The following is a 27,911-nucleotide window of genomic DNA, read 5'->3' on the forward strand; positions in this document are numbered from 1 at the left end:
ACTCAGTAGCCTCCCACCCCCCCCACGCGAGAGTATACAGGTATGTAAGTTAGATGAGTAGAGGTTTTGTGGGTAAGAGGGATCGCCTGTGGGTTGGGAGGTTCTGTTGTCGAAGCTACCTCTCACGTGAAGCGGCGTCAGACAGTAAAGACTGACAGACAGACGGACACACAGATAGACTGAAAGAGAGAGAGAGAGAGAGAGAGAGAGAGAGAGAGAGAGAGAGAGAGAGAGAGAATCAGTCCACCTGAACACTCAAAATTCCTTCACCACATCCATGTCATACAGTAGGCCTGCTGAAATTCACCTGAGAAGCAAGATTTGTCGTCAAAGTTAGTGCACACTCGCCATCCACTCAGGGACACGCGGTGCTGACAAGATGCTTCAACTCGGCATAAAAACAGCATTCTTGTCCGGATAGTTGTCATCCACCGATCCCCCTCACTTGCAGTTCTCTACACCACGAACTACCGCCATAAAAATACCCTCACTAACTTTCTTGGCAATTTAATTCAGGGAAGAGTGTCTCTGAAAAGTTTATGTGGAAAATACTGTTAATATTAACGTTTTCACGCATGTATTCTTCATGTACAGACGGATGTGATTATACAGAGACTAGCCAACTTAGACTATAACAAAGTAAAACCTGCTCTATTTATCAGATACTCAAACATCCAATATATTTCTTTCCCTAAGTCCTGCTCAGAGAAAGCTAGCCACTCTCCGGTCTAAGGTTTGGCTTCACTGCTAAAGAGGCGACTATTGTATCGCACAGGCGAGTAAGAAGAGAAACGTCAAAAAATGTACAATTTCATGTAATTACATACGCCATTTTATCACAATACCTGGTGAATAACATACCTTGACTTTAGCTTCCTCGGTACGAATTAACAAATGAGAAAAAAACAAATGAATAAAGTCCTTGGCATATGGCCTGGAAAACTGAAAATAAGTGAAACAAACAAAAGCAGCAACTTTTCGACGAATTTTAAAAAAGATAAAAGAATCTCAGTTCTCCGCTGTGTACCAATCGCATACGTTAAAAACCAGTCCGATACAGATTCCGATTGCGTAACGGGGATTCGGATAAAAACCAGAGCATCTTAAAACATTGCCGTGTACGGAGTTTTCAGCTGCCTACCTCAAAGGACGCTTTTTAAGAGATTCGCTGGGCAGTTATGCAAACAAACCCGCGCACGCAAACAGAACACTTTTTTTTTTTTTTTTTTTTATGGAGGCGGTACACAACTACTGGAAAATTTAAACTGATATTTTTCCTTGGCAGATGTTAGACGGAGGGCCTTGGCACTGGATTTCTGAGACTAAATTATTTTATTGAGACCATTAAATCTCGAGACAGTGATTCCTTCTCCGCCCATTTTCAATCATTTATTTCTTTACTGCCACAGCTCTTAATAAAAAATAACAACAACAACGTTAATGATGATGATAATAATAATAATAATAATAATACTCTCGCGTTTCAGTGGTGAGGATGGTAAGAGCCGGTGAGTCTGTGTGGAGGGTGCTGGGTAGGGTGCCTCCCCTGCCCCTGCCCCTGCTGCTACCCCTGCTGCTGGGAGGCCTGGCGGGGGGGCCTGGCGCAGCTCTGGCCTCACCCTGCGACATCTCCGAGTATTCCTGCGACGACGGCACCTGCGTCTCCCACAGCTACTTCTGCGACGGGGTGGCTCACTGTCCGGACTACACTGACGAGCCACCTGGATGCTCAGGTGGGTCATAGGATTAACACCTTCAACCAGAAGACACCTTAAACCCTGTTCTTCCTATCTCCAGACGATTTTTTTCTTGCGTAGGCCTCAGCTCTTGTATTGAAGTGATTATGAAGGTGTATCAAACCACTCCATATCGAAAAGTCCATCCAGTGTTAAATATAATCGTCTGAAGATACTAAGAATTAAAGTATTACGTCATTCGATTAATGGGGTTAAAATTGCCAATAGGATGACGGTGCCGGTGATGGAAGCCTTCACGTGGTGGCATCAATACTCCCACCGCATCTCCGAAAAGGAGGATGGTGGACTGTAGGGGGAGGACAACTTCAGCCTGCGGTACATGGGTTCACGATGAAGTTTACAGTTTGTTCTGTAAATTAAATCCTAGTAAAACAAATTCCTCTCGTCCCCTAGCTATTCCACATCAGTTTCCAAGTTTCATACGTCCAAAACCACCCAGGTACATCGCTGCCACCACGTGAAGGCTTCCCTCTCCAGCACCATCATCATCACAGCAAAATGTCTAAAATCCCGTCACTTTCCGCGTCACTGTCCCACCTGCCAGAGTCTGTGATGTGAGGGAAATCTTCTTAAAATCCCCAAATCCTCAATTTACACGAAATTTTCAAAGACTGAGATGCAAGTATGATAATCCTGATACACCAAAATCTTATAAATGTCACTTCCCCGCCACTTATCCAGTCTGGCATGAAAAGCAAATCGCGGTATATCAAATGTTGCGTCCTCTTCTTCCTCCTCGTCCTCGTAGCCGAGCGGGGAAGGAAACTAACAAATCTGAGGAAGTTGTCGGGTACTTTGTAAAACTTGTCACACGCATCTTGAGACGGCACCAATACACACACACACACACACACACACACACACACACACACAGGTAATCTCTCTCTCTCTCTCTCTCATTATCTCTTTTCTCTCTCGCGGATGTGTCGGAAGCTCATCACGGGGACAAAGCCAGGAACGAAAAAGTAAGCGCAAAGTGTGAGCAGTGTGAGGGAGGGTGCAAAAAAATTATTCACAGTTCACCTCCACGTCTGGATGAAAAAGGCCAGAGAAATTCCGAAAAAGAGCTAGTTTCACACACACACACACACACACACACACACACACACACACACATGCCTATCCAAATACACATACATCTCACTCTACACACACACACATCACACACACAAACGCCAGACATATACCTATCCAGATACACATACATATCTCACTCTACAGTACACACACACACACACACACACACACAAAGGCCAGTGGACAACAATGTAAGATATTTGGGAGAGCGTGGCACGGGCAACGCTGATTGGCTATATTCACCACCTCGCCGTCCAATCACCACCCCGGGCACCAAGTTATTGAAAGTCCTGTCCTGCCGGGGGATGAAGGGGGGAGGGCAGCTTGTTGTCGTGGCCTTAGGAGCCTCTCTTCCGTCACCTGGCTTCCTTTTCGGCGATTTTTCCTGCGCAATGCTAGCACAAGATAATTTTATTCAACTCAGGCCATTCCCGTACTAGCTAGATGGGTAATTGGCCACTTCCTTTCATGGGATTAGTATATATTTCCTCCTTGCGGCGCTGCTCAGTCGGTGGTGTTGTTATACTGTACATACTCAGATAATTTTAAACTGAGCTTCTGGGGTCTTAAAAGTCTATATTGATGACTTCGGGTAATATCGGACGTTATCGTGCTGTGTCTGGGGAATATTTCATAGGTGCCGCTGTGTTGACGATTAGAGGGTCTCACACGTATTCCAGTGTGTCCACGCCGCTACATCATGCATGCTGCTGTCTTCACACACCACCCTTCACCACCACCCTTGTGTTTCCCTCTCAATATCAAGTGTTTGTTCAGAGCTTATGTACACGTGGTTCTAGTGCTCAATACCGCAGGCAAAATTATCATTAAACTTCTCGCTGTGTTGAATCAATCGCTCAGTATCAAGTGTTTGCACTGAACTACTGCACACACCGGCAGGCAATTTGATCATTAACCTTCTCCCTGCGTTGAATCAATCGCTCAGTAACAAATGTTTGCATAAAACTATTGCACACGCAGATTCAGTGCTCGATACAGGTAAACAATGCGATCATTAACCTTCTGGCCCTGCTGAATCAATCGCTCAGTATCAAGTGTCTGCAGAGAACTTTTGTAGATGCATATTCAGTGTTCAGCACAGGCATGCACTACGCTCACTAACCTTTTCTCTTTGCTGACTCAAAATCGGTGTTTTTTTCTCCGTAAGGTCACACAATATTAAATTACATAGCATGACTATCAACATTTGAACCAAACTTCAATTAATGCTCGTCAAACAATATTTTTTAACCTGTCCAAAAAATAAATAAATAAATAAAATACAGCAGTGTGTGAGATTAAAAGTCACTGTTCATATGATTCTGTGAGAGCAAATGTATGCAGTATAGCCAGCACGCACAAAAAAAGGGCTTAATTCAACGCTGTATTTCCATAGGCATTTAAAATACTCATCGTTCTGTTATTATTAAAATGAACATGATATTCCAGGATTTCAGATTTTAAAGTCAAAATTAGTATACAAAAATGGTAAAAGATAAAACTGCAGCGGGTATTAAAAATGAGGTCAAAATAGAAAACAATCTCGAGGAAAAAGACTACATAAAGTGTCAGAAAACGAGCTAGTGGACGAGAAAAATAAACCATACGAATAAATTACATCTTATATCCATTTTACTGTCAGTGTGAAATTGTCTTTGGTACTGACACACTGCAATGACTCGAAATTATTTGTGTTCTCTCTCTCTCTCTCAATCATTCATACAAATACATCACACACACACACACACACACACACACACACACACACACACTAATGTTATGCAGGTGGTGGATGCTGCAGGTGACCGCAGAGGGCTCACAACAACACCCCACATTTTTCGTTACTTCTTCCAACCTCTGGCTCACGTCTTACACCTCACTCCCGGCTCATGTCTTCCTTTTACTGGATCATGTCTTTCTCTTCCCGTGAGGTGTATAAACGTTGTATAGATAGGAATTATACAAGCGTTTAACAATAATTACACACGTTTAATAATAATCAGGTGGACATAAAACTTGGTATATATATTTGCAGACCTAAGAACGTGAAGGAATTATTGGCTGGGATCATACAGCTGCAACCAATATTATCTTTACACTGTATCTAAATCGTTGCAAGACGTAATTACCACGTGCTAAATTCAACTGCAGGGAATCAAACAGGGTGGAAATCGCGCTTCCTAAGACCGAAGCCTTAGAGGAAAGGACGGAATTATTGACACAGGTTGCACAGTTGCGAACAAAAGTACAACTATATCGTCTAGAAAATGAATCAAAACTTAACAGGCTTTGTTAAACTATTCAACAATTATTAAATGTGCTGGATTCTCTCTCTCTTCATGCAGAGCTTCAGGACCGCAAAAGGAATGATTAAACAGTGACTACGCCATCTGCTCTGCTTGCTGCGGCCTCGTCTCTCCCGTGCCAGCTCAACCACTCCTATCTCATATCCGCCTCCCGTAAAAAACCGAGACTGGAATCGAAACCCACGTTGACTGATACACACCCGAGGCAAAAAAGTAATGTTGAAATCTGTCCGGGCCGGCGCACAGAAATGCCGGGGCGAACCAACTCACTCGGGAGAAAAAACCGTGCATCCCTCAGTCCACCGCGGCCCCCTGAAGAGAAGACCTCGAATATCAGTTTATACATATGTATCAAGTGAATACATACATATGTATCTCGGGCCACCTGCCTCACAGCCTCCGGGACCACGCCACACCACTCTACCACCACTAGCCTCGCCTCCACCACCTAAACTACCACTTTTAGCACTACCACATTCACCGCCACAACCACTACTACCACTGCCACCACCACTATGGCCATTACCACCACGTTTACCACTCCTACAACCACTACCATTACTGATAATACCACCATCACCACAAACATTATGAGCATTACCACCACCACACCAACACTACCATCACCACCAGTAGAAGCACCATCTCCAGTACCACCATTACCCTTGCTCTCACAACCACCACCACTACTACTAGCACTACCACCACCACCATCACTATCACCATCAGTACCATCACAAGCACCACAATTACCACTGCTGCCACTACCAACACCACCACCATCATCTCCACCACCCGTACCAACACCACTGCCACTCCTAACATTACTTCATCACCACCACCACTACTGCCAACCACCACCGCCACCAACACCACTACCACCACCACCAACCACCACCACCACCACCACAGCCTACACAGAACTTTGATGCGTGTCTGTCTTTTTTTTTTTAAATTCTAAAACGCTTTTCCCCTCCATCTCTCACCAAAACCAAGAAAAGGAAATCAAAACTTTAATTTGATACATCAGATTCAATAGATTTACTGTGTACCAAAACAGTGGGTTGTCCTCTCTCTCTCTCTCTCTCTCTCTCTCTCTCTCTCTCTCTCTCTCTCTCTCGTGTACCCACATTCAACCTCAGACACTACACACACACACACACACACACACACACACACACACACACGGGCTAAGAACACCTTTCACTGGGGCCAAAATCTATTCAGAAGTTTGAAATTAAAATGAAGTATTCGAGAACTTGGTGATACTTACTATTGAATATGTGCTCGGAGGAGGAGGAGGAGGAGGAGGAGGAGGAGAAGGAGGAGGAGGAAGAAGAGGAAGAGGAAGAGGAAGAGGAGGAGGAGGAGGAGGAGGAGGAGGAGGAGGAGGAGGAGGAGGAGAAGAAAGAGGAGGAGGAGGAGGAGAAGAGGAGGAGGAGAAGAGGAGGAGGAGGAGAAAGAGGAGGAGGAGGAGGAGAAAGAGGAGGAGGAGAAAGCAGGAGGGAGAGGAAAGTTAAAGCACAACAATAATAATAATAATAATAAAATGATTACGATGATGTGGTGGCGACGGATATGAGGGCGGTGGCGGGGTGATACCTGGGACGCACCTGAAGCAGCCTGCCACCAACACGCAATACCCGAGCCCTCTCACACACTCTTATATTTATCTCAACTTTCCTCATCCATCCGTCCTCAAACCTCATAAATTCCTAGCAACATTAAACTGGAAAGCATTCGTGATAATAAAAATGATAGCAAGCAGGACTATTATATTACAATTTTGGATATGCTGGTCGAAAAATTAATCAAAACAAACTAGGATGCAGCCTACCGCTAACCCACAATGGCTGCCCAGACGGTCTCTCACACAATCATTTCTATTATATCTTTATTTTCTTCAAAAATCTGACATCCAGCCTCCTAAATTAATATGAATTTTGAACTGGGAAGCATTTGTGCGGATAAAAATGATAGTCGGAAGAGAGATTACAGAAGGATTATAGAGACATTGGCGTGAAATACAAGCATGACACCTGGAGCGATTTTTAAATGCACTTGTCTCACCTGGCGTCGACGGTTTCTTGGTCCAGCTCGTCCGTCCGTCCGCTCACTCCAGACGGTTTTCTATACACCAGGAACACTATCCTCATCTACAGATAACTGGGGTATACGCAAATGGCCGTTAATGGCCTTAAACCACCGATAAATCACAAATAAATAACAAGAATCACTTGCGCGTTCGTACCTGAAGGAAAGTAACGGCTGAGGCAGGTGGGCGGGGCTTAATGCGTGACGTCACAGAAGACGCCCGTCTCAGCCAATCAGAGATCAACAAATTTCTACAAAAGGTAAAGTACTGATTCTGGGACCCCGTTATTATTATCCAACGAGTAGAATTTATCCAGTACCTGAGTTCACCTCCTTAATCCTCTGTATTTATCTACAGTAATATATTTTTTGTGATTAGTTTTAGACCGATTCTAAGACGTTTTGATAAATTATGGATGGAGAAGAAAACAGTTCAAGATTATGTGACTTTACCTGCGCCATCGACTCTCAGCATCCTTCCGCGATTGGTACTGTACCGATTATGCTGCGTGCGGTGGGAGAAAAACTGAATTACATAATACATTGCTTACTGATCGTATGTATTTATATATTTACTTCCTATTTTTTATTAGTACTGACTGAAGGATGCTTATGTAATTAGGGGGAGAGAATATTTTGTGTGTAACAGCTGAGTTGTTGGATTATTTGCCTGTGTGGAAAATGGAATGTCAGCGCCTCGCTCTCTCTCTCTCTCTCTCTCTCTCTCTCTCTCTCTCTCTCTCTATATATATATATATATATATATATATATATATATATATATATATATATATATATATATATACAGGTAACTCGCACGGAACACGATCTCACGGAACGCGCTCGCAATTATACACGGTAAGGGCTGGGATACATATAAGACAACGTAAGATTAAAAAAAACATTATGAAAACTACAAATTAACGCAGGAGAGGCCTTTGAAAGATCAAATCCTCGAACGTCACCGCAGCGCGCGGTTTGTTTTGATTACGTGACGATCTAGGCGGGAAATTATTCAGTGAGAGACATTCCCGAGTACAGTAGCACAGTATTTGTAAGTTAAATATTTACAGTACTGTACTGTTCTGGTAAGTTTATGTGCAACTTAAAGTACTATTAAATAACGTTAAAGCAAGAAATAAAGTCTTATAACCAGTTTACCTGATAGGCGTCAGAATATTGCCTATTTTATTTGTTCGTTTTTTCCACAGTGCTGTTCAGTATTTGTAAGTTAAATATTTACTGTTCTCGTATGTACTGTACTTGTAAGCACTTAAATAAAGTTAAATCATTAAATAAAGCCTTGTAACCAGTTAACCCGAATTATATGATTACCCATGATCGGCTTCGGAATATTGCCTTTTTTGTTTGTTCGTTAAACTCTTACTGTACTGCTTTTCTACAGTACTGTATTTGTAAGTTAAATATTTACTGTTCTGGTATGTACTTGTAAGCAATTAAAGCATTAAATAAAGCCTTGTAACCAGTTAACATGATTTATATGATTAACCATGATCGGCGTCGGAATATTGCCTTTTTTTTTGTTTGTTCGTTAAAGACTTATAATAAGAGAAAAATACATTTTTGTCTTGGTATCTTTACCTATTTGCTCAGGTTTGCTGTAATGGTTTGCAACTTGTAGAAAACTGTGAAAACTTTCGGGAAGTGAACGAAAATCTGGGACATGACCTTGACTTCACCGTCTCAAGTATCATCTGTCAGTTCACCACCGGCTATCGTAATGAGTGGATGTACGATTTTTTCGCTCGTGGCCATGCCTAACCACACATAGTTACACCCATTATCTCGACCCAGACAGAAAATACAACCTTTTTCCTCCCTTGCAAAACACAAACAACCACCCTGTTTACGAGACAGCAATATATATTGCGAAAATAACAAGGTAAAATGATAAAGATGAACGTAAAATGATTGAGAAAGATGAACATGTTATGACGGAAGAAATACGTTTTCCCTGTCTGTAAACGTATTTATTTCTGCTTTGTATCTGTATTCGTAATAATTAGACTTATTGTTAGTTCTGAAACTGCATTACGATTCTATTTTTAGGCATTCTCGTGGTGTGGGAGCTGGAAGTTGTGACACAACTTCCTTATTGCTAATCGGACTGACCCTCCACTTTATTCTCCCGTGGCAGAGTCTAGCCTTGGAGGACGTGCAGTTTTCTCATTTAGGACTGAAAATTCAACTCTTTCGCTCCCTTTTCCAAGCATGGGCACAACGATAACGTAAAAAATAACTCGAAACTACCATAAACATATATCAAAAAGGTGAAAATGTATTCATAACATTTTTTTTTCCAGCCATTCCTAACAGATTATGTACTGAAATCATTCGATATCACAGTACTGCATTTCTAAGTTAAATATGTACTGTTCTGGTATGTACTTGTAAGTTAAAGCACTGGTACCAGTTAACCTAATTTATTACCTATGATCGGCGTCGGAATGTTTCCTTGTGTTTACGTACAGTATTTGTGTGTTGAAGTTTTGCTCAGGAGTACTGTATTTGTGAGTTATAACATTAAATAAACCTTCTAACCACTTAAAGTGCTTTCTAGTGACAGATAACAGCAAAACAACACATTTGGGGGGTCTAGGGAGCAAAATACGGAGTAGTTTAAATATACGCGATTTCGCACCTAACACGGCACGGTAGGAACGAAACCCTCGTGTTCCGTGCGAGTTACCTGTATATATATATATACAAATTAGTCTTTTCTCCTCCTCTCTTTTACTTCTCAATTTCCTTATTTAAACTCACTCACTCTCACTTTCAATGGATGGATTGATAAAGGGATGGATGGAGGGAGGGAGGGAGGGAGGGAAGGAGGACAGCTTTCGTACTGCATTCCGATCAGGCTTCTTGCAGACGATTTTATTCAGCTTCTTAAAGATCACTAGTAATGGTGAGCTTGTCCATTAATACATGAAATCTGAATGTGTTTTCTTTAACTTCCCCGTCTCCACACGATTAAAGAAAAAGGTAAATGAAAAAAGAATAAAATAAAGAAAGACTGATACACCTTCTATTCTATCCTCTCTTAATTCTTCTATCTCTATTATCATTCGCTACACAGCCCAGTATTCTCTCTAACCACCCCCGTCTCTACACACTGCCCCCCGCCTCTTCCCCAGAGCCTGCGTCCATTTCCCCCAAACAAAGGCGACTAACTAGGAGATTCCCAGATACTGCTCAACCATCATTTGCATTCAACAATACACCACACTGACTCCCCTTTCAAAAGCCACGTTTACCCTGCCTTCTCTCTCTCTCTCTCTCTCTCTCTCTCTCTCTCTCTCACACACACACACACACACACACACACACACACACACACACACACACTATCTATTATCTAAGTCTACCTCTGCCTACCTGCGTACATACATAGACACACATACATAAATTACAGCGACAGTGTCTAAATCATTATTAGAGTTACGGGGATTTTCTGTATAGTAATAATTTTTGTCCATCTCATTCATTCCAAGATATTTATTTAGAAAAGTAAAGAATAGTAATAAATTTAGATAAAGTGGTGGGGACAGTGAGAGAAAGACACTCCGGCTGAAGAAGACGATGCATTTACTGATGAAATTCCTGAGCCAAAAGGGGGTGAAAGTGAGAGAGAGAGAGAGAGAGAGAGAGAGAGAGAGAGAGAGAGAGAGAGAGAGAGAATGAACGCACCGACACTCAACTTTTTACTGACCCCAAACTGACAGACTGACAGACAGAAAAAAAAAAAAAAGGAAAAAAGAGCCACTGAAACACACAGACAGAGAGACAGCCAAGACAGAGAACTTTTAGCCGAGTCCCAAATTGAGTTTATCGCAGTAGTTTTATTGGCTCTTCCAAGATAAACATATTGGGAGAAGACTTGTGAACTTGGCGGCCAAATTCTCAGAGACGACGATGATGGTGGTGGTGGTGGGTGTGGATGCTGTCTTTTGGAGAGGTGGAATGGGGTGGAGAGTGGAGTGGTGGTGGTGAATGAGTGTGGATACTGTCTGGTAGAGGAGGGTGGATAAGGATGGAGAGTGATGGCGGTGGTGGAAGATTGTGGGTACTATCTTCAGGTGTGATGGAGTTGGGTGGCGAGTGGAGTGGGGTAGAGAGAGTAACAGTCGAGTGTACTGTAGAGTGGAGTTTGGTGGAGAGAGGGGCTGGCTGTAGAGTGGAGTGGAGAGTGGAGTCATGTGGAGAGCGGAGTAGGGTAAATAGTGGAGCCAAGAGTTGTGGTGATGAGACGGTGAAAGAGTGTGGCTACCGTCTCCAGGTGACGTGGAGTAATGTGGAGATATACAAACTTCTCCACATCTTCTACTTCCTTCTCACTTATGTCCACGCCGAATGAACGCCCACATGTTTTCGATACGGCGTCCCTTTCCTCAAACTTCCATACTCACTTCCACCTCTCTACCACTTCCACATCCACATTCTCCTACGTCCACCACCAGCTTCCACATCTTCCACCCATTAATACCCACACGGCGTCCCTCTCCTCAAATTCCCACTACTTCTTCCTCGCTAGGACCCAGACCCATACTAATTCACTTACCCGACCATCAGTTTCGCTTTCCTCTCCATCATCTCCCTCCATCATCTCCCACCATCATTTCCCCTCCATCATCACTTCCGCCAACTCCTACGATCCGATGCTCTCTTCTCTGTCTCTCTGATTCTCTCTTCTTTAGTTCTCTTCCTATTTTACGCGGTTTTCTTTGCAATTATCCATTCTTCTTCCCTCAGTCGTCTCTCTACCACCTTCATCACCTCTTCCATCTCCTACGATTCGATGCTCTTTTCTCCGGTTCCCTACCTTTTTGATGTTCTTTAGTTGTCTTCATTTATTCGATGCTTTTTCTACGGCGCTCTATCTATCCAGTAAATAATAGATAAGTGGAATATACTGCGGTTGGGACAGAGGTGCCAGGAGCCTCCCAAGTCCACTAGGATACGGCCCCCTATCTCTTTTCGCCTCAAAAGTAACACCTATTTTTGCCCCACTAACCTCGAGTCTCACTCCCCATTAACCCTTAACTCTAATTCCCACCATCCCACACCTCCCACACGCCCTCCCCACCAATACGCTCACACACCCCCTACCCACCAACACCGTCCTCCGCCCTACCCGCGCCAACTCCCTCCCAAACCAACCTCCCCATTAACACTGTGCCGTCCCTCACTGCCTCTCTTCTCCCCAATAACTACCTCTCCCCTTTCTAACAACCTCTCCGTTCCCCTTCTCCCCATTACTTCTCTCCTCCCCTACCCCTACCCACTATACCGCCTCCCCTCCCTGCGTTTTCCCTTCCAAGGGCTCCATCTCCCATCCTAACTACCCTCTCCTTTCCCACTATCTGCCTCTCCCCTCCTTACTCGCATCTCCCTACTTCCTCTCCCCTTGCTGGGTTATGTCTCCCCCTTCACCCTCTTCTCCCACTAAGTTCCCCTCTCCTCCCCATTAACAGGATTTCCCTTCCCAACCAACCGCTCGTCAGTGTCACTCCCTTTCCCTTTTTAAATCCCCCTACCCACATAACCCTCTCCCACTGTCTGTCCAATTAAAGAACTTCTTCTCTCCCCTCTTCTAATTATTCTCCCCCCTCAGAATGGGACAAAAGGAATCTCGTTGTTGATACTTCCAAAACTCAATTCCTCCACTCTCATACAGCCTTCGAAATGACTATCAGCTTTCCGTCAACAACACACAACTCAGCCCTACATCTCCTCTAATTACCTTCTGTGTTTCGTTTTCTCGCGATCCACCACTGAAACGAGCACTTCTTTTAGCGAAATTTTCCTCAAGCACACGATTACTTGCCTCGGTTTTCTTTCCATCTGCCTCTGACCTCAGCTCTTTCAAGCGTAATGTGTCCTGGCACCTAGAAATAAGCATATCACGATTTGGCTTTCTTTTGTCAAGTTTCTTTGGAAAGTGCAAGTTTGGCACGCTTCCACCCACTAGTCCAGTATAAGAATGAAAAAATCTAACCTATATTTCGCCCCCACACTTTTCAACACACACACAAAAAAAATAACTTCCCCACACAGTGCACCAAAATTCTCTCTCTCTCTCTCTCTCTCTCTCTCTCCCTCTCTCTCTCTGGAAAAAGAAAACAACTAACTCTGACTCTCTTTCTCGCCCCTACAGTGTGCAACCGAACCTACTACGGGACCGTGGACCGAACGTACGAGATAGAGGTCCCGGCGCCCCCAGCCTCCCGTGCCGGCCCCAACGCCCCCTCCCGCGGCCACCCCCTGCTCCTGCTGGGGGGCACGCCGTCAGAGAGCTTCAAATGTGTCCTCACCTTCACCGCCCTGGGCAGGAACCACGGGGACATCATTCAGGTCACCTTCGCAGACTTCCATGTCGGGCACTTTAATGTGGCCGCTGCTGATGGTGAGTGGATTCAATATTTTTTTTCTGTTATTTTAGCTACGTCCCTCGCTTTCTTTGTTGAGTCTGAGTCTAAAGTAAACGTTTATACAGTGTTTTTTCAATAAATCTATACCTCTCACGAATAGCATGCCAATCAAGAAGCAATTACATATGAGAAGAGGAAAAAACACAAGCGAGACTCACGAAAGGAAAAAAAACACACATGAGAGGTTAGCTAATTATGATGCAGTAAAATGTAAGAGGAGAGAGGCAACCAGAAAATAAAAGAAGGGAAAAATACTAATGGCTGGTCAATTACAAAGCAATTACATACGGGAAGAATAAACACTGAGAGGGATAAACACCAAAGGAATCAAACACGAGATTTGTTAATTAAAAAACAATAAAAAAACACAAAGCAAAAACTGTACGAGGACCACAACATGTAAATAAAAAAAAAAAGACCAACCCACAGGCCATGAGAACATCACACACACACACACACACACACACACACACACACACACACACACACACACACACACACACACAAAACGCTAAAACTACAAACGAGCGATAAATAATGCTAGGAATAATAAAAACAAAAGCGTGGTGTGTTTGTGAGATTAGAGAGGCAGGGGCGAGTCGGAGGTAGGAAGGGATTAGCGCGTTACTCAGGCTTAGCAGCAGATGAGCCGACAGCAGAGTGATCAGCCTAATGTCCGGCATACACACACACACACACACACACACACACACACACACACACACACACACACACACACACACACATCCCTCCCTTGTGGCCGCCTTCCCACCATTACCATACCGTCACCATCACCGTTACCCTAGCATCACGGTCACCTGGTTCGCTTTGGATTGAAGCTTAACTAGACTATAATTTGCTCTAGTTGTTTTTAAGTGATTTATAAACACATATATCTTCTATCTATTTACATATATCTTGTGGCTTGAATGGTATGTCTGACAGTGTGGCCTATTTCACTAGGTATTCCGGTCAAAGTTCCTTCTGTGATTGTGCTTGTTCTACTTTTTTTCAGGCTTCCTTCGCCTTTACTTTGGGGGATACAGAGTCAAAATGAGGACGATGGCGTCTGGAATTAGCCAGAACAAATACCATAGCGTGTCTGCAGCAGCCAAAGGATAATCAATATACATTTTAACCACCTGACACCTATGATTTACCTCTCCTCAATAAAATTACCTGGAACTGTATAATAAACTCACCTGCTATTAATTACCTGGTATGATAACAATATACCTAAGTGCATCGACAGCAACGAAAGCTTTAAATCACTTTCCACTGAACACTCGCCACCATTCCCGCCATAAATCGCTTTCATTTGAGCATAAAGCATTTCTGATCACTACCGCTGTCCAATTCTCATAAACTACATCTGAATCGCTACTCCCCACCACCTCCCAACCCCATCACCCTCACCACCACTAGCATTATCACTCACCAGCAGAATCAATCACCATACATCACTATCATCATTCTAATAAGCCTATCTTTGTCACCATCATCATCACTAACTACTCAAGATCAATGCATCACCCACAGATAACTCAAGCATCATCACCGTCCCGTTTGCATCTCTTTTATATTTGATCATCATTATTATCACCACCACAATCATACATCTAATTCTCTCTTCAAAATCAATACCAGTCATCCTAGCTGTTTCCATGAATAACTGCTGTCATTCTCATAAAGTCAACGTCACCATCACAACCATCATCACCACCATCATCATCATCATCATCATCTTCTTCATCATCATCATTATTATCTCGACAGTTACCAATAATTATACTCACATCACCATTCGTCTCATCATCTTATCATTTCACTACCAAAAGCGATCACAGCATCACCACTTCACCAAGCTACCCTGATCACCACCATCACCACCTCAACTAACTATAACCACAACCACCATTTACCCCAACTAGCACTATCTCTCACTACTAAAACCCATCACCCAGACTGTCCTCTTATATCACCACTACAGCCTCCTGAATTCACCTCCATCACCACTAACTATATCGTAATCACCCCATCACTCATCACAACCAGCACTATTAGTCTCTCACTGCCAAAATCTATCACCAAGACTGTCACCATACTTCACCACCACCACCCTCATCAGTCCGATTCTATCAATATTATTATTATCATCAACATCATCATCAGTTCACTTCGCCACACATCTTAACCATAAGAATCTATTAAAAAGGTCACCAAATCAGTCCAATGTCCCTTTCACCAACTAGACCCCATCACCACCAGCACCACCATCATGATGATCATTACTACCTTTCTTCTTTTCCATCACCAAATTCTCTCAAACCTGTCACCTCGCATCACCACCTGTCATCATCAGTTCGATCTTATCATCACCACTATCTCTTACCGCTTCAAATAATCCAGGGGGAAAAAAGCTCCTGGCCACTACTATCTAATCATCACCACTACCATCCTTCCTACCACAGCCTCCACCAAACCACTACCTCGTTACTCTCTTATGGTACCATCTCCACCATTCTCCCTGTCAATACCATAACAATTCTCTCTTTACCATCGCTCTCCATATAACTCCGCCACTACTGTCTCCACCACCTTAACCTCCATCAAAACCACCATCATGATCACTACTCCCCCACGCTACCATCTCCACCGTTCCTCCTCTCACCAGCAGAATCATTCCCTCATCACCATCGTTCTCCATCAGTCAGCCAGCTACCCACCCCCCTCCCCCACCACCACCACCACACTCATTACCAGTCCTAACTACCTTCACCAACCATCTCAACAGTTCTTTCCTCCTCCTCCTCCTCCACTTCCTCATCTTTTACCACTAGAATCTTTCCCTCGTCACCACTACTGTCCCCTACACATCACCACCATCATATCACTTTTCCCTTCACCATGACCAGCACTTTAATTCACCCTACCAAGCGTTTCCACTACTACTTCTTACCACCAAAATATTTCCCTCATGATCACCAACACCACCAGTCACCAGCAATACTACCATGATCACCGCATCATCACCATCCCCATCACCCATCTCCACCACTAACCTTCCTCTTACCACCGGAATCACATCACCATCACCACCACCACCCTCCTAACCACCACCACCACCAAAATCATCACCCTGATCGCCACCATCTCCACTATCCTCCTCTCTCACCACCATAATCATTCCCTCATCACCATCCCTCCCCATCCAACACCCTCCTTACCACCACCATCTCCACCATCCTTCTCTCTCACCACCATAATCATTCCCTCATCACCATCCCTCTCCATCCATCACCCTCTCCTCCTCCCCAAACCACCAGGGAAGGTCTGCCCGCATTTCCAAGAACTTATGTGACGCGAATTAACGTTTCATCTTTAAAATACGGACAGCCATTACCTTAAAACCCTCCCTCCATTTCCACGCTCGGCCAAACACCGCGTCATTAACTTGTCATTAGGTAGAGTCTGACCTAATGGATGAGGCCAGATTCCTAAGTTTTTCCCGGGTACATAAAATTACTGCCACGGTTGCTTAGAACTACTACTACTACTACTACTATACTACTACTACTACCGCCACTGTACTTAGTTCTATCCCACACTATCTTATGTTACTTGATATTATTTCCTCCCATTCCATCCCATCTATTTCCTTTCCAAATCACCCCATTCCATTTCAACTATTTCGTCCCATTTCATCCTATCTCGTCCCAATCCCCACCATTTGTCCACATTCCAAATCACTTCATTCCATTTCGCATCATATTCCATAGCTCTACTAATCACCAAGTCAAGGCAGGATCCCTTCGAAGCTTCCACTCCACTAATTTCACTCTATAGCATGTCATCCTATCCCATACCACCTCGTCTCAGCTCGCTCTGTTTCTCTCCAGTTTATCCAGTCAATCCTTTTCATATTACATTCCCTCGTCCAACCTTATCCTCTTCAGCATTACCTCTATGGTCTTGATGTATTTTCTTCTGTTTCTCTCAGACGATTTTATTCTAAGCTGAAGCAGGCAGTAGTAAGGGGATCAATGAAAACTGTATCCAACCCAGCCAGTTCGAGGACTCAAGAGCTACACTTAACTCTGACTAGAACTGACAGATGGTGCTTTGTTGTTAAGCGTCTTCTTCTTATTCTATGTATTTTCTTTTTCTACATATGTTTTCAAGTTGAACAGTTTTGATTATTCAGGCTGATTTTCTTTTACATTTTCCCACAAGGTAATAAGCTTTTCCAGAACTTGGCCCGTCGCTTTGTGGGAGGAAGGAACTTATTTTATTAATGTTAACATCAAAGTACTTTCTTTTTTTTTTCATACTCGTCGTGAAAGACGTTAATATAATTTTTCGCAAACTTTAAACACTTTCTCCAGAACTTAGAGGCCGGAGAGTTTAAGGAACCTTGCGGTATTCTCATTAACATTGTATAAAATCATTCAGGTAAGGGGTGGCTTCAGTCTACATTTTCTCACAAGGTCTACACACTCTTCGAGAACTTCCGCGTCGCCATGTGCGTAAAAGTGAACACCGGTTAAGGTTCTAATGAAGGTTTATTATATTTTCATTAACATCAGACGACTTTACCCAGCGAGGCTATAAGGACACCTCTTCACAAAATTTGCCACACCTTTCCACAACTTACACATCCTCTTTTGGACCAACTACAGATACTTTAAGGAGCTGCTGGAATCTTAATCTATCCTTGCGACCTCCTGACGATTTTACCCAGACTAGGAGTGCCTGACATTTACAGTTTTTCACAAATTTACACACAATTACTTAAGTACACAGCATAAGTGAGCATAAGAGAGACAGGATAAGAAACGTGAGAGTGCGTCTGTACCATTCGCTCTGCCTAAGATCAAACAATTTTCTTTCATCCCTTCAAAGTGTAGGAAATTAACATACACTTTTCCACACAATTTACAGGCACATTTTCACAACTTTAGCGCGTCGCCTGGTGGGCATAAGGGAGACAGGTTAAGGAGCCTGAGATGGCGGGTGGTTATCTGAAAACTGTGGACGTAATGCCGCGGGAAATATGAAGGCATTTCGGGACATAATCTGAAATAAGTTGGGTCAGTTCATGTCGGCGGTGCTTTGGGGGGCTAAACTGCGCAGGGGGGTTTGAGGGTATTACTGTGCGGGAAGAGGAAGAGGAGGAGCGAGAAGAAGAGGAACAGGAAGAAAGAAGAAGGTGCAGATAATGGATGGGGAATGAGACAAAGACAGGCAGAGGGAGGGGGGGGAGAGAAAGAGGAACAAAGAAGGAAGAAGGGAGAGAGAAAGGATGGGGAATGAGACAAAGAAAGAGAAAGGATGAGGACGTGAAAGAGGAAGGAAGAAAGGAGGGGGAGACAGGAAGAAGGATATGCTAACAAAAGGAAAGACGGAACGGAAGAAAGGGAAGGAAGGAAGGCAGAATGAATGAATGGAGAGAATAAAAGAAGGGAGGAGATAATGATGGTAGAAATAAGGGAGGAAGAATACTACGATGAGAATAATGAACAAGGGAGGGAGGGAGAGTCAAAGCGAGAGGAGGTAAGGAGGAAAAAATTGGGGATGGAAGAAAGTTAAGGAATGGAGAGAGAGGGTGGATGGAGGAATGAAAGCAGGAAAAAAAATGTAGTAAGAAGAATATCCTGACAAAAGGAATGAAGGGGAGAAGAGGAAGAAAGAACAAGCAAAGACGGAAGGAAAAGAGAGATTGGGAGAGAGTGGAAAGAAGAAAGGCACAAAAAAAAAAAAAATGATCAAGGAGGGATGCAAGGGAGGATCAAATAAGACAGAAAAGTATGGAGGAAAAAAAAAAAGATGGAAGGGCGGCGAGGAAGAAGGAAGGAAGGAAGGAAGGAAGGAAGGAATGGGAAAAAGTAGCTGAATGAAGAGAAGCGATGGAGAACGACAGATAGATGAATGAAAGGAATTAGAGAAAGGGAAACAAACCAAGGAGGAAAAGGAGGAAGGCTGTGTGGAAGAAAGGAAAGAAGGATGCAAGTAAGGAAGGAAGACAGGAAATTAGGAAGATAGAATGATGGAAGAGAGTAACCAACAGAACGGAAGGAGTAATTAAAGGCTGGTGAATAAGAAGGCAAAAAGGAAGAAATTACCCACAGACAGAAGAGAGGAGACCAGAATGGAGAGTGAGGAAAAAGTGAAAAATGGGCGAGGGGAATTAACGACCTGAGAAGAAAAGAGAAGATAGAAGAATGGTGGGAATGAGGAGTGACGGCAGATCGAAGAAGAAGGAAGAAAATTTATGACTGAAGGATGGAACGAAGGAAGGCAAGGACGGAAGGAAGGAAGGAAGGAAGGAAGGTGGGTGGAAAAGGATGGTCTGGATGAAACAAAATTAAACAGAAGAAACTGAGGTAGCAAGAAGAATTACAGATCTGTGTGTGTGTGTGTATGTGTGTGTGTGTGTGTGTGTGTGTGTGTGTGTGTGTGTGTGTGTGTGTGTTTATCAGTGTTAATGTGCCCAGTTCCACGTTTATGTAAACCTGTCTCCTACGATTCATTGTGTGTGTCTGCGTATGAATCCATGTATTTACGTATGTATGTATGTATGCATGTATGTATGTATGCATGTATGTATGTATGTGTGTATGTATGCATGTATTTAAGTATGTGTGTGTTTCATGCTGATCATCTCATGCAACACTGTCTGTCTGCTGTATATTGCATTAAACACGAATGTCTGCTACGATTTACTCATGTATATTCGCTTAGGCTGTTGTGATGCACCTGTGTAAGTGCTATCCAGGTAACAGCTCCTTAAACTCCCTGCAAACTATGTCCGCGGCTAATGAGATCTTCCTGAACTAAACTGGGATAATCAAGGGCGTATGACTGTTGTTGCACGAGTTCAGAATGGCAGATATATACAGGGAGTAGTGTGTGTGTGTGTGTGTGTGTGTGTGTGTGTGTGTGTGTGTGTGTGTGTGTGTGTATTCCCAAGTGAATGATTAGCGTGTGTGAGGAAGTGCGTGTGTGCTTGAGTGTGCGTGTGGTCTGCGTGCACTCAACTGGGCTGCTGGTGACCACATAGCTCCTCGGGGAGGCTGTATCGATCACTGGCTTGAATCCCGCTAATGAGGCTGTTCGGGCTCGCCTACTGTGTTGACCGCTCGTTACTGCCCACACCACCACCACTACCTCTTTGCCTACCCTGCCTGCCTCTCCACCACCCTGTCTACCCCTGCCGCACCAGCATCGCCACCGCGCTGCTTACCCCTAACCCTGCCGCAACCACCAACCTGCCTAGCCCTGCCCCTGCCACACCACCACTGCCCACTCTTGCACACCAACACCATCAACATCCTGCTTATACCTGACCCTGCCGCAACCACCCTGCCTACCTTTGCATATGTCTCAACCACCATGCCTTACCCTTACTCCTGCCGCAACAGTAGGTTCACTTTCCCTACCGCAACCAGCCTCCCTACTATTTCCGTCTTGACAAGTTTGCTTCAACCACTCTGTTTACTTCTCTTGCCGCCACTACTTTGCTTCCCTCTACCGCAACCACTCTGCCTACTAGCCCTCCAGCATCCAGCCTGCCTATCCCAACCTCATCTACCCTGCCTAACCCTGTCCCAACAATCCCACCACCATCCTACTTTAACTGCTCAGCCTACTATCCTTGACCTGTCCAGCCTTCATCTGTCCTAACTATCCTTTCTCAATCACCGCGCCTACAATCGTACTGTTTCCTCGCCCACTCTGTTGACTATCCCAGACTATGCTGTACCATTTAACCTACCTTCTACCCTTATCTCATCCTTCCATCAACCTAACTCTCCAATCAATCATCATTACCACAAGTTTCCTATGTCCACGGCCATTACAACCAGCCATCATCCCCAATCGCTACATCCATCACTTGATCCATCTATCTTCACTGGTACCGCCGTCCACCACAATCACAAAACCATCAGCCTCTTGATTACCACCATGACCACTCCTGCTCTCCACAAATATTACTCTCATTCATCATCCCTCACACTCAATTCACCCTCACTGGAACCATAGCTGAAATTGATAGCTGCTTCTTATCAGGATATACTGTTCGATTTTAATGATTTATACAAAAAGAAATATGAATGATTATTCCAAAATATTCTTTTACTGTTGTGGTATGACTTTTTTACTTAAACGGAAACATACTACTGTGTACAATATAATTCATTTACGTCACAAAACAACAAGTCTAAGGGCTACAGATTCACCCCCAACGCCATTAATACTACCAAAGAAGTCTACGAGGGAGAAGATAAAGGTTTCTTTTGTCAACGATCATTTCTTAGTAAATATTATTTCCCATTAATATTCCTGGCGGCTCTTCTTTACCGTACAGTCTTATTTCCTTTACAGCACCTATGACTTATCTCCACAGGATTACAGAAAACACCAACAGGGTTCGTCAGGAGAATAATCGATAATTTCAACTCCATACTAACTCGGCGTGGAATGGCAGGAGAATGCAGGCTTCTGAGTGGCATTCTCGTTCATTAAACGTTCGGTCTTTCTTAATTCCGTTGTGATTTTCTACTGCACAGTCGAGACCCTTCACTCTCACGGAGTTAGAAAAACTCCCAATCAACATCTTCAGTACTAGTGTGATTTATTCTGGGTATTATCAGACGATTATCACTGGTTTATTGGATGATACCCTAGTGTTATGTCCTCTTTTGTCTATATCCGGATCCCACCCACCCAATTTTTCTCTGGAATTTAGGGTTATGATGATGATGGAGACAAGGAGAGACCCTTCGAGTTGAAGGGGTTCATCTTCTTAGCCAAATCTATATTTTATGTACCTAATGCTGGCCATAGTCCAGGGCGCAGTCATCTTATCTGCCAACAGACAGCTTCCTACGTGCCAACAGACAGCGCCACAAGACCAAACTCTATAAAAGCTACTCCGGTTCAGCCTGGTGTGGTGGTATCAGCATTGGGGTTTATATGACGTGTCCCTCGATGTCAGGGAAGAGATGTGAAAATGTTTTGCCAAAATCCAAATCTTCAAAACGATTCCCACAACACGATGGACTGAACCCGTGTCCCAGTGATCTGCTGTCCACTAACTTAACATTAATTTGGAAGTGAACCGCACATTTATATTTCATTCAGATGCATTAACAATTTTTTTTTTAAATTTCAGCTGTGAAACTGTTAACCTCCCATGCTTCCAAATTAACTTTTCGCATTTCCAGAAGGTGGACAGGTTGGAGAGTGCGTGGGTCGCTACTTAAGCATGAAGGAACAGAACCTATAACTTGCGGCTGCGAGAATGGATGAGGCGGAGATCGTGATGGTGGGGAATAAGAACTTTTTATTTAATTTTTTTCAGATTCCCACTTCACCAAAAGAATTAGCTTCACTTGTTTTCAGACGATTTAAGGACTTCTGGCTTTGTTCCAGCTATTGTCTTACTATTCCCAAATGTCTAAATAGCTTTTTATCTAATGCTCTCTATTACCATGTGATTAAATTAGGGTCAGTTATCGCAATCAAAGGGTTACTTTCCCCTCTCGTGCTTCCAGGTGGCGGCCATGTTGGAGGGTGCGAAGGCGACCACGTGAGCCTAGAGGAGCCCAAATTAAGAGTGCGTGGGGGTCGGTGGTGCGGGGAGGGGGCGGGCCTCAACGTGTACTACAGCGAGACAGACTCCCTCGCTGTCACCCTCCACGCAGCCGCAACCACGCAGGGGGAGTACTTCGATAACCCCCTCAGGTTCAAAATCAAGTGAGTTAATCTGTGGGTTCCAGTTTAATATTGGGTTAAATTGCAAGATAATGGTCTTACTTTATGCATTGGTTCGATATTCCCAGAGGTGAATAGAGGTTTTTAGTTGTGTAATGCTATCAGAGGTGTTAAGTAGTTGTCTACCCTTAAATGTACCACAGTAACTTGGCCTCAGATCAATACCCACCATAGAAGGTATTAGTATAGGACTAGACGTCATTTTTTTTACTTACATGTAAAATGGAGGATAAGGGACTGAACAGGGAGGCCAGAGATCAAGCAGAGTGGACAGCCGCCATTAGGTGACCAAGGCCTATTTATGCATGCATTTTGGAGCCCTTATAAACTATACGAAAATGATGCTTAAGGACGACAACTTGGGATGCAGTGTTATGCAACCACCTAGTAAATATGGTCATGCTACAGAGAGCTACTAGTAACGGAAATGTAAAACTTAAGAGTGCCGATATAATCAGAGAGATGGGGGAGGAAGGAGGAAGGTGGATCGGACAACACACCTTTAACAATATATTTCTGAGTCTCACAGTGATTCCTGGTTCCCGCAGGTACAAATTCCTACGGCGGGAGAGGGCAGTGGTGCGGTACGGGCGAGGCGGCAACAGCAAGTACCGAGGGGACGCCGTTAGGAACAGCGAGTGCAGCAGGGTGTTCCAGGGGTGTCGTGCCCGCCGATGTCGTCTACAGTCACCGAATTTCCCCGGCCTGTACCCTCGCAATGTCACCTGCTACTACCTGGTCAAGGCCCTGCCACCCCCTTCGCCTGATCTGATACCTGTAGTCACCTTAAGTCAGGGGAATGATCGACTGGTGCATGTTGGAAGGCAAGGTCATGGGGGCAGAGTATCACCTGAATCCCGTTTGCGCCAGGGGGACGAGTGTCGCGCCCCCGAGGACTACCTACTGGTGTATGACGGAGGGTCCATGAAGGCGCCGTTGCTGGGGAAGATGTGCGGTACTGCCATCATCCCTAACATCACCTCCAGCGGTCCAGAGATGCTGGTGGTCTTCCAAACGGCCACCTCGGGCATGATGAACCATTTGCCAAACCTGGTGGCAGGCTTCGAACTTCAGGCTCACATACTCTTTAGGAAGGTCAGCGCCAATGCGGTCCCCAATTCGCCTTGCTCCCAGGTCATAAAGAGTTTTGGGGGTAATACCGGCATAGTGGTGAGCCCAGTTTTCGCAATGCCGGCAAACTCATCCTGTTCATATGAATTTCAGGGGCGGAGGGACGAAGTGGTGTGGATACATTTCTCTAAATATTACAGGAGCAGCAGGAAACAAGTTATGCTGAGCTACATACCCTGCCGAAACCGTCTCGCTATCTACGATGGAGAGTCACTGGCCAACCCGGAGCTGGAGTCCGCAACGCCGATGAAGGAATTCTGTGATGAGCAACTGCCACCCACATGTGTCCGTTCACGACAGAAAGGCACTGTGAGCAAACCGTGCACCAAACACGAGAGTTTCTTGTCATCCGGTCATACAATGGTGGTGACACAAGAATTCACTGATGGTTCCACCTTGTTGCCACTTGAGTACACGATTCATTATGAGTTCGTCAGCCTCTTTCAGCCAGGGCGACAGACAGGCAGCGATTGTGACCGAGTTTTTACCAGTGTTCAGGAAAGCAGAGGACACTTTAGGTCCCCAAAGAATGTGTTCTTGTATGGTCGAGGAGGTAAATCTTCCCTGTCGTGTAAATATACATTTCAAACATTACCAGGGGAAGCAGTGCAGCTGAAAATTACAAGTGTAGGTTTCAGAGGTAACAAGTGTAAGACCGTGCACAATGCCCAGTCAAATTTGTATGAGTGTATCGCACGTCTGCCTGGGTCTGCCGTGCTTGAGGTGTGGGAGGAGCCCTGGGAACACACCCGCCTCCCACTCGGCTGCATGTGTGACGCTGGTGTTGCACCCGCCACTTTCCTCAGCCATACAAAACTTGTCCACCTCAGATTTGCCATAAAGGACATGAGCTGGGCACAAGACTTCAATGACTTTTTCTTCGACGCCGAGTTCGAATTTGTTAAAACACAAGAATGTACTGGTGAAAGGATCCTAAATGGATCTACCGGGATAATTACAATTAAAAGTGATGCTGAATCCGGCGAGTGTAATGGGTTTCCATGGAAAATTGTGGCAAAGGAACACAGCCACCTGTACCTCAACATCCCAGGGTACCACGCGTCCAGCCAGCGGTGTTCCACGGATAACAGAGTAGTGGTTTACGGCAGCCACACAGCCAGACCCATCAAGTCAGTGTGTCCCGAAAGTGACGCCACCGCTAGCGTTGATATATTTTCCTCAGGGTGGAACTCAGTCATGGATTACTCGGAGCCACTTCAAGACTGCTTAATTATCCGATATCTAGCGAGGTCGCCTGCTGTGTACAAGATGACATGGCTGGAGGTTCGTCGTGAGCCCCGGCCATCTGCTCTGGAGTCCCTAAAGATCTCCAGCAGCCGTGGCCGCACCTCAGCCGCCACCTGTCCCCACCTCTGCCCAGGTATCGACGCCTGCATCAACCCGGACCTGTGGTGTGATGGGGTGCGGCACTGTCCCTCAGGTGCAGATGAACAACGCGCCACGTGTCTCTATTTCACTGTGCCCTGGCTTTATCTCGCTCTAGGGGCAGTCGTAATTGTACTAGTTCTCCTAATTTTTGCCTCCGCCCTCGTCGCCGTCAGAGTGTACCGGCGGGGCAAGGTAAAGAGAAAGAAGAAGAAGGAGGCACAGAGACTAATGACGCGGGAGGTAATTCTTCCACTGAACTTCCATAAGGAGAACATTTACTAAGACTGTTGTAAGGAGACAGTGACACAGGCAGGAAATTTACCCATACATCCCTCATACTCATCTCTCTCTCTTCCTCCACCATTTATTACAACTGGCCGGCTTGTTAGGGCCAATTTTTATACCCAGTTTTGTAAAACTTTGTCTCCTTGAGGAACAGGGATGCCCTGAAGCTTTGTACATAATAAATGTGTTTATACTTGTTTGTCCATAAAAAGGAATGTGTAGTGATAATAAGTAGATAAATGAGTTCTGCCTTTAGTTATGTGTGTGAGTTGTGATGTTTCTACCTGACGCCACTCGCCATGCCTTAACACTGAGAGGGACCCCACCCATCAACACGGCAGCAGACGCCAGCAGTTGTCAGCCCGTGACCTGACAGGACTTACCGACAAACATGATACCCATGACTAGACACGGCACCGTATTCTAAGTGGTTTGGGAGATTTCGCATCATTCCTTCCTTAGTGATTCATTCTGTACATTACACCTCAATACCGTCTTTGAGGCTGCTGAAGCAAACTATGTCGATATTAAAACGATACAAATAATACACAAGAGAATGTTGTCATTATTGTTGTTTGAGACTCATTTGAATGTAAACCCGATTGACTGCAAACTAAAGCTGCTCCTTTCCTGCAGCTGCACCATCCTCCTTTCAGAAAATTATTACAGATGTCAACGCCTGAATGAGTCCCTCTCCCAGCACTATAAAAGACTGCTAGGGTGTAATACGCAAAGTAAATCGCTAAGGAAGAGTGTAACATGCAAAATAAATCGCCAAGGAAGGGGTGCTACGAAACCTCCTGTGCCACCCCGAACACGGTCCAGACTCTGACTTGACCTGTCGCGGGGAATGGCGTGACAGGCGGCATGCAAGAGCCTCCCTATACTTCCCCATTATCCCTCCCTGATGCCTCAGTTGGAGAATCACTTTTGTTACGGACACGGACGCCAGAGTTTATAATGATGGACAGTACGTAAATTTTTAAACAACTGTGGAGCGTATGATCAGAATTTATGAGGCTGCGCTGGAAATGCTGTCGGCAGGTCAAGGTATTTAGGGAAAAACTAAGACTTTTTTTAACGTGTAAATAGTGACGTGTCATTAGCAGTGATTTTTACTTCCAAATGTTAATAATGTAATTCGTAAAAAACTGCACTGATTTAATGCTGACAGTATTTTGGGATGAAGCCTCGTAAATTCTCATATTTGTTACTGATTATATGAAAAAATTTCTTGCACAAAACACCTCCCCTCTCCAAAAAAAATATGAAGTGTACCCCATTAGGTTAGTCGGTGGTGTCAATGACCGGGGCCGAGATTTACAGAGCGACTTACGATCATTTTTCTCTCGTAATTAAGATCTGTTTTATAAGTAGGAATAAGAGACATGCTAAGATAGGCTCTGTCCTTTCCCTCTCCTCATGGGCGCAGGTAGTGAAGGCCTTGAGGATTCACACCCCTCTTTCTGTATATATATATATATATATATATATATATATATATATATGTATATAAACGAACGGATGGGGGTCATTTACACATTCTTATTTTTAATTACTCATTCAGTAATTAATGACAGTTTCCTGGATCATTTCGTCTGCTGTTTACCACTAGATACACATATATTCTTAATCTCGATGCT

At 44.3% G+C, this 27,911-nt stretch overlaps 1 protein-coding gene across 1 annotated transcript; it reads left to right on the forward strand.

The window, feature by feature from the left end:
- Window positions 1–1,495: 1,495 nt before the first annotated feature.
- LOC145408009 (uncharacterized) lies at window positions 1,496–26,791 on the forward strand. Its single transcript, XM_080278810.1, has 4 exons — window positions 1,496–1,733; window positions 13,413–13,661; window positions 23,244–23,445; window positions 24,012–26,791. Exons 1-4 carry the CDS (start codon window positions 1,496–1,498, stop codon window positions 26,263–26,265), a joined length of 2,943 nt encoding a protein of 980 aa, XP_080134936.1. The 3' UTR covers window positions 26,266–26,791.
- Window positions 26,792–27,911: the final 1,120 nt, after the last annotated feature.

Source organism: Coenobita brevimanus, chromosome 75 (assembly GCF_032717465.1).
Source record: "Coenobita brevimanus isolate Jiangsu-jjx chromosome 75, ASM3271746v2, whole genome shotgun sequence".
Lineage (NCBI taxonomy): Eukaryota > Metazoa > Arthropoda > Malacostraca > Decapoda > Coenobitidae > Coenobita > Coenobita brevimanus.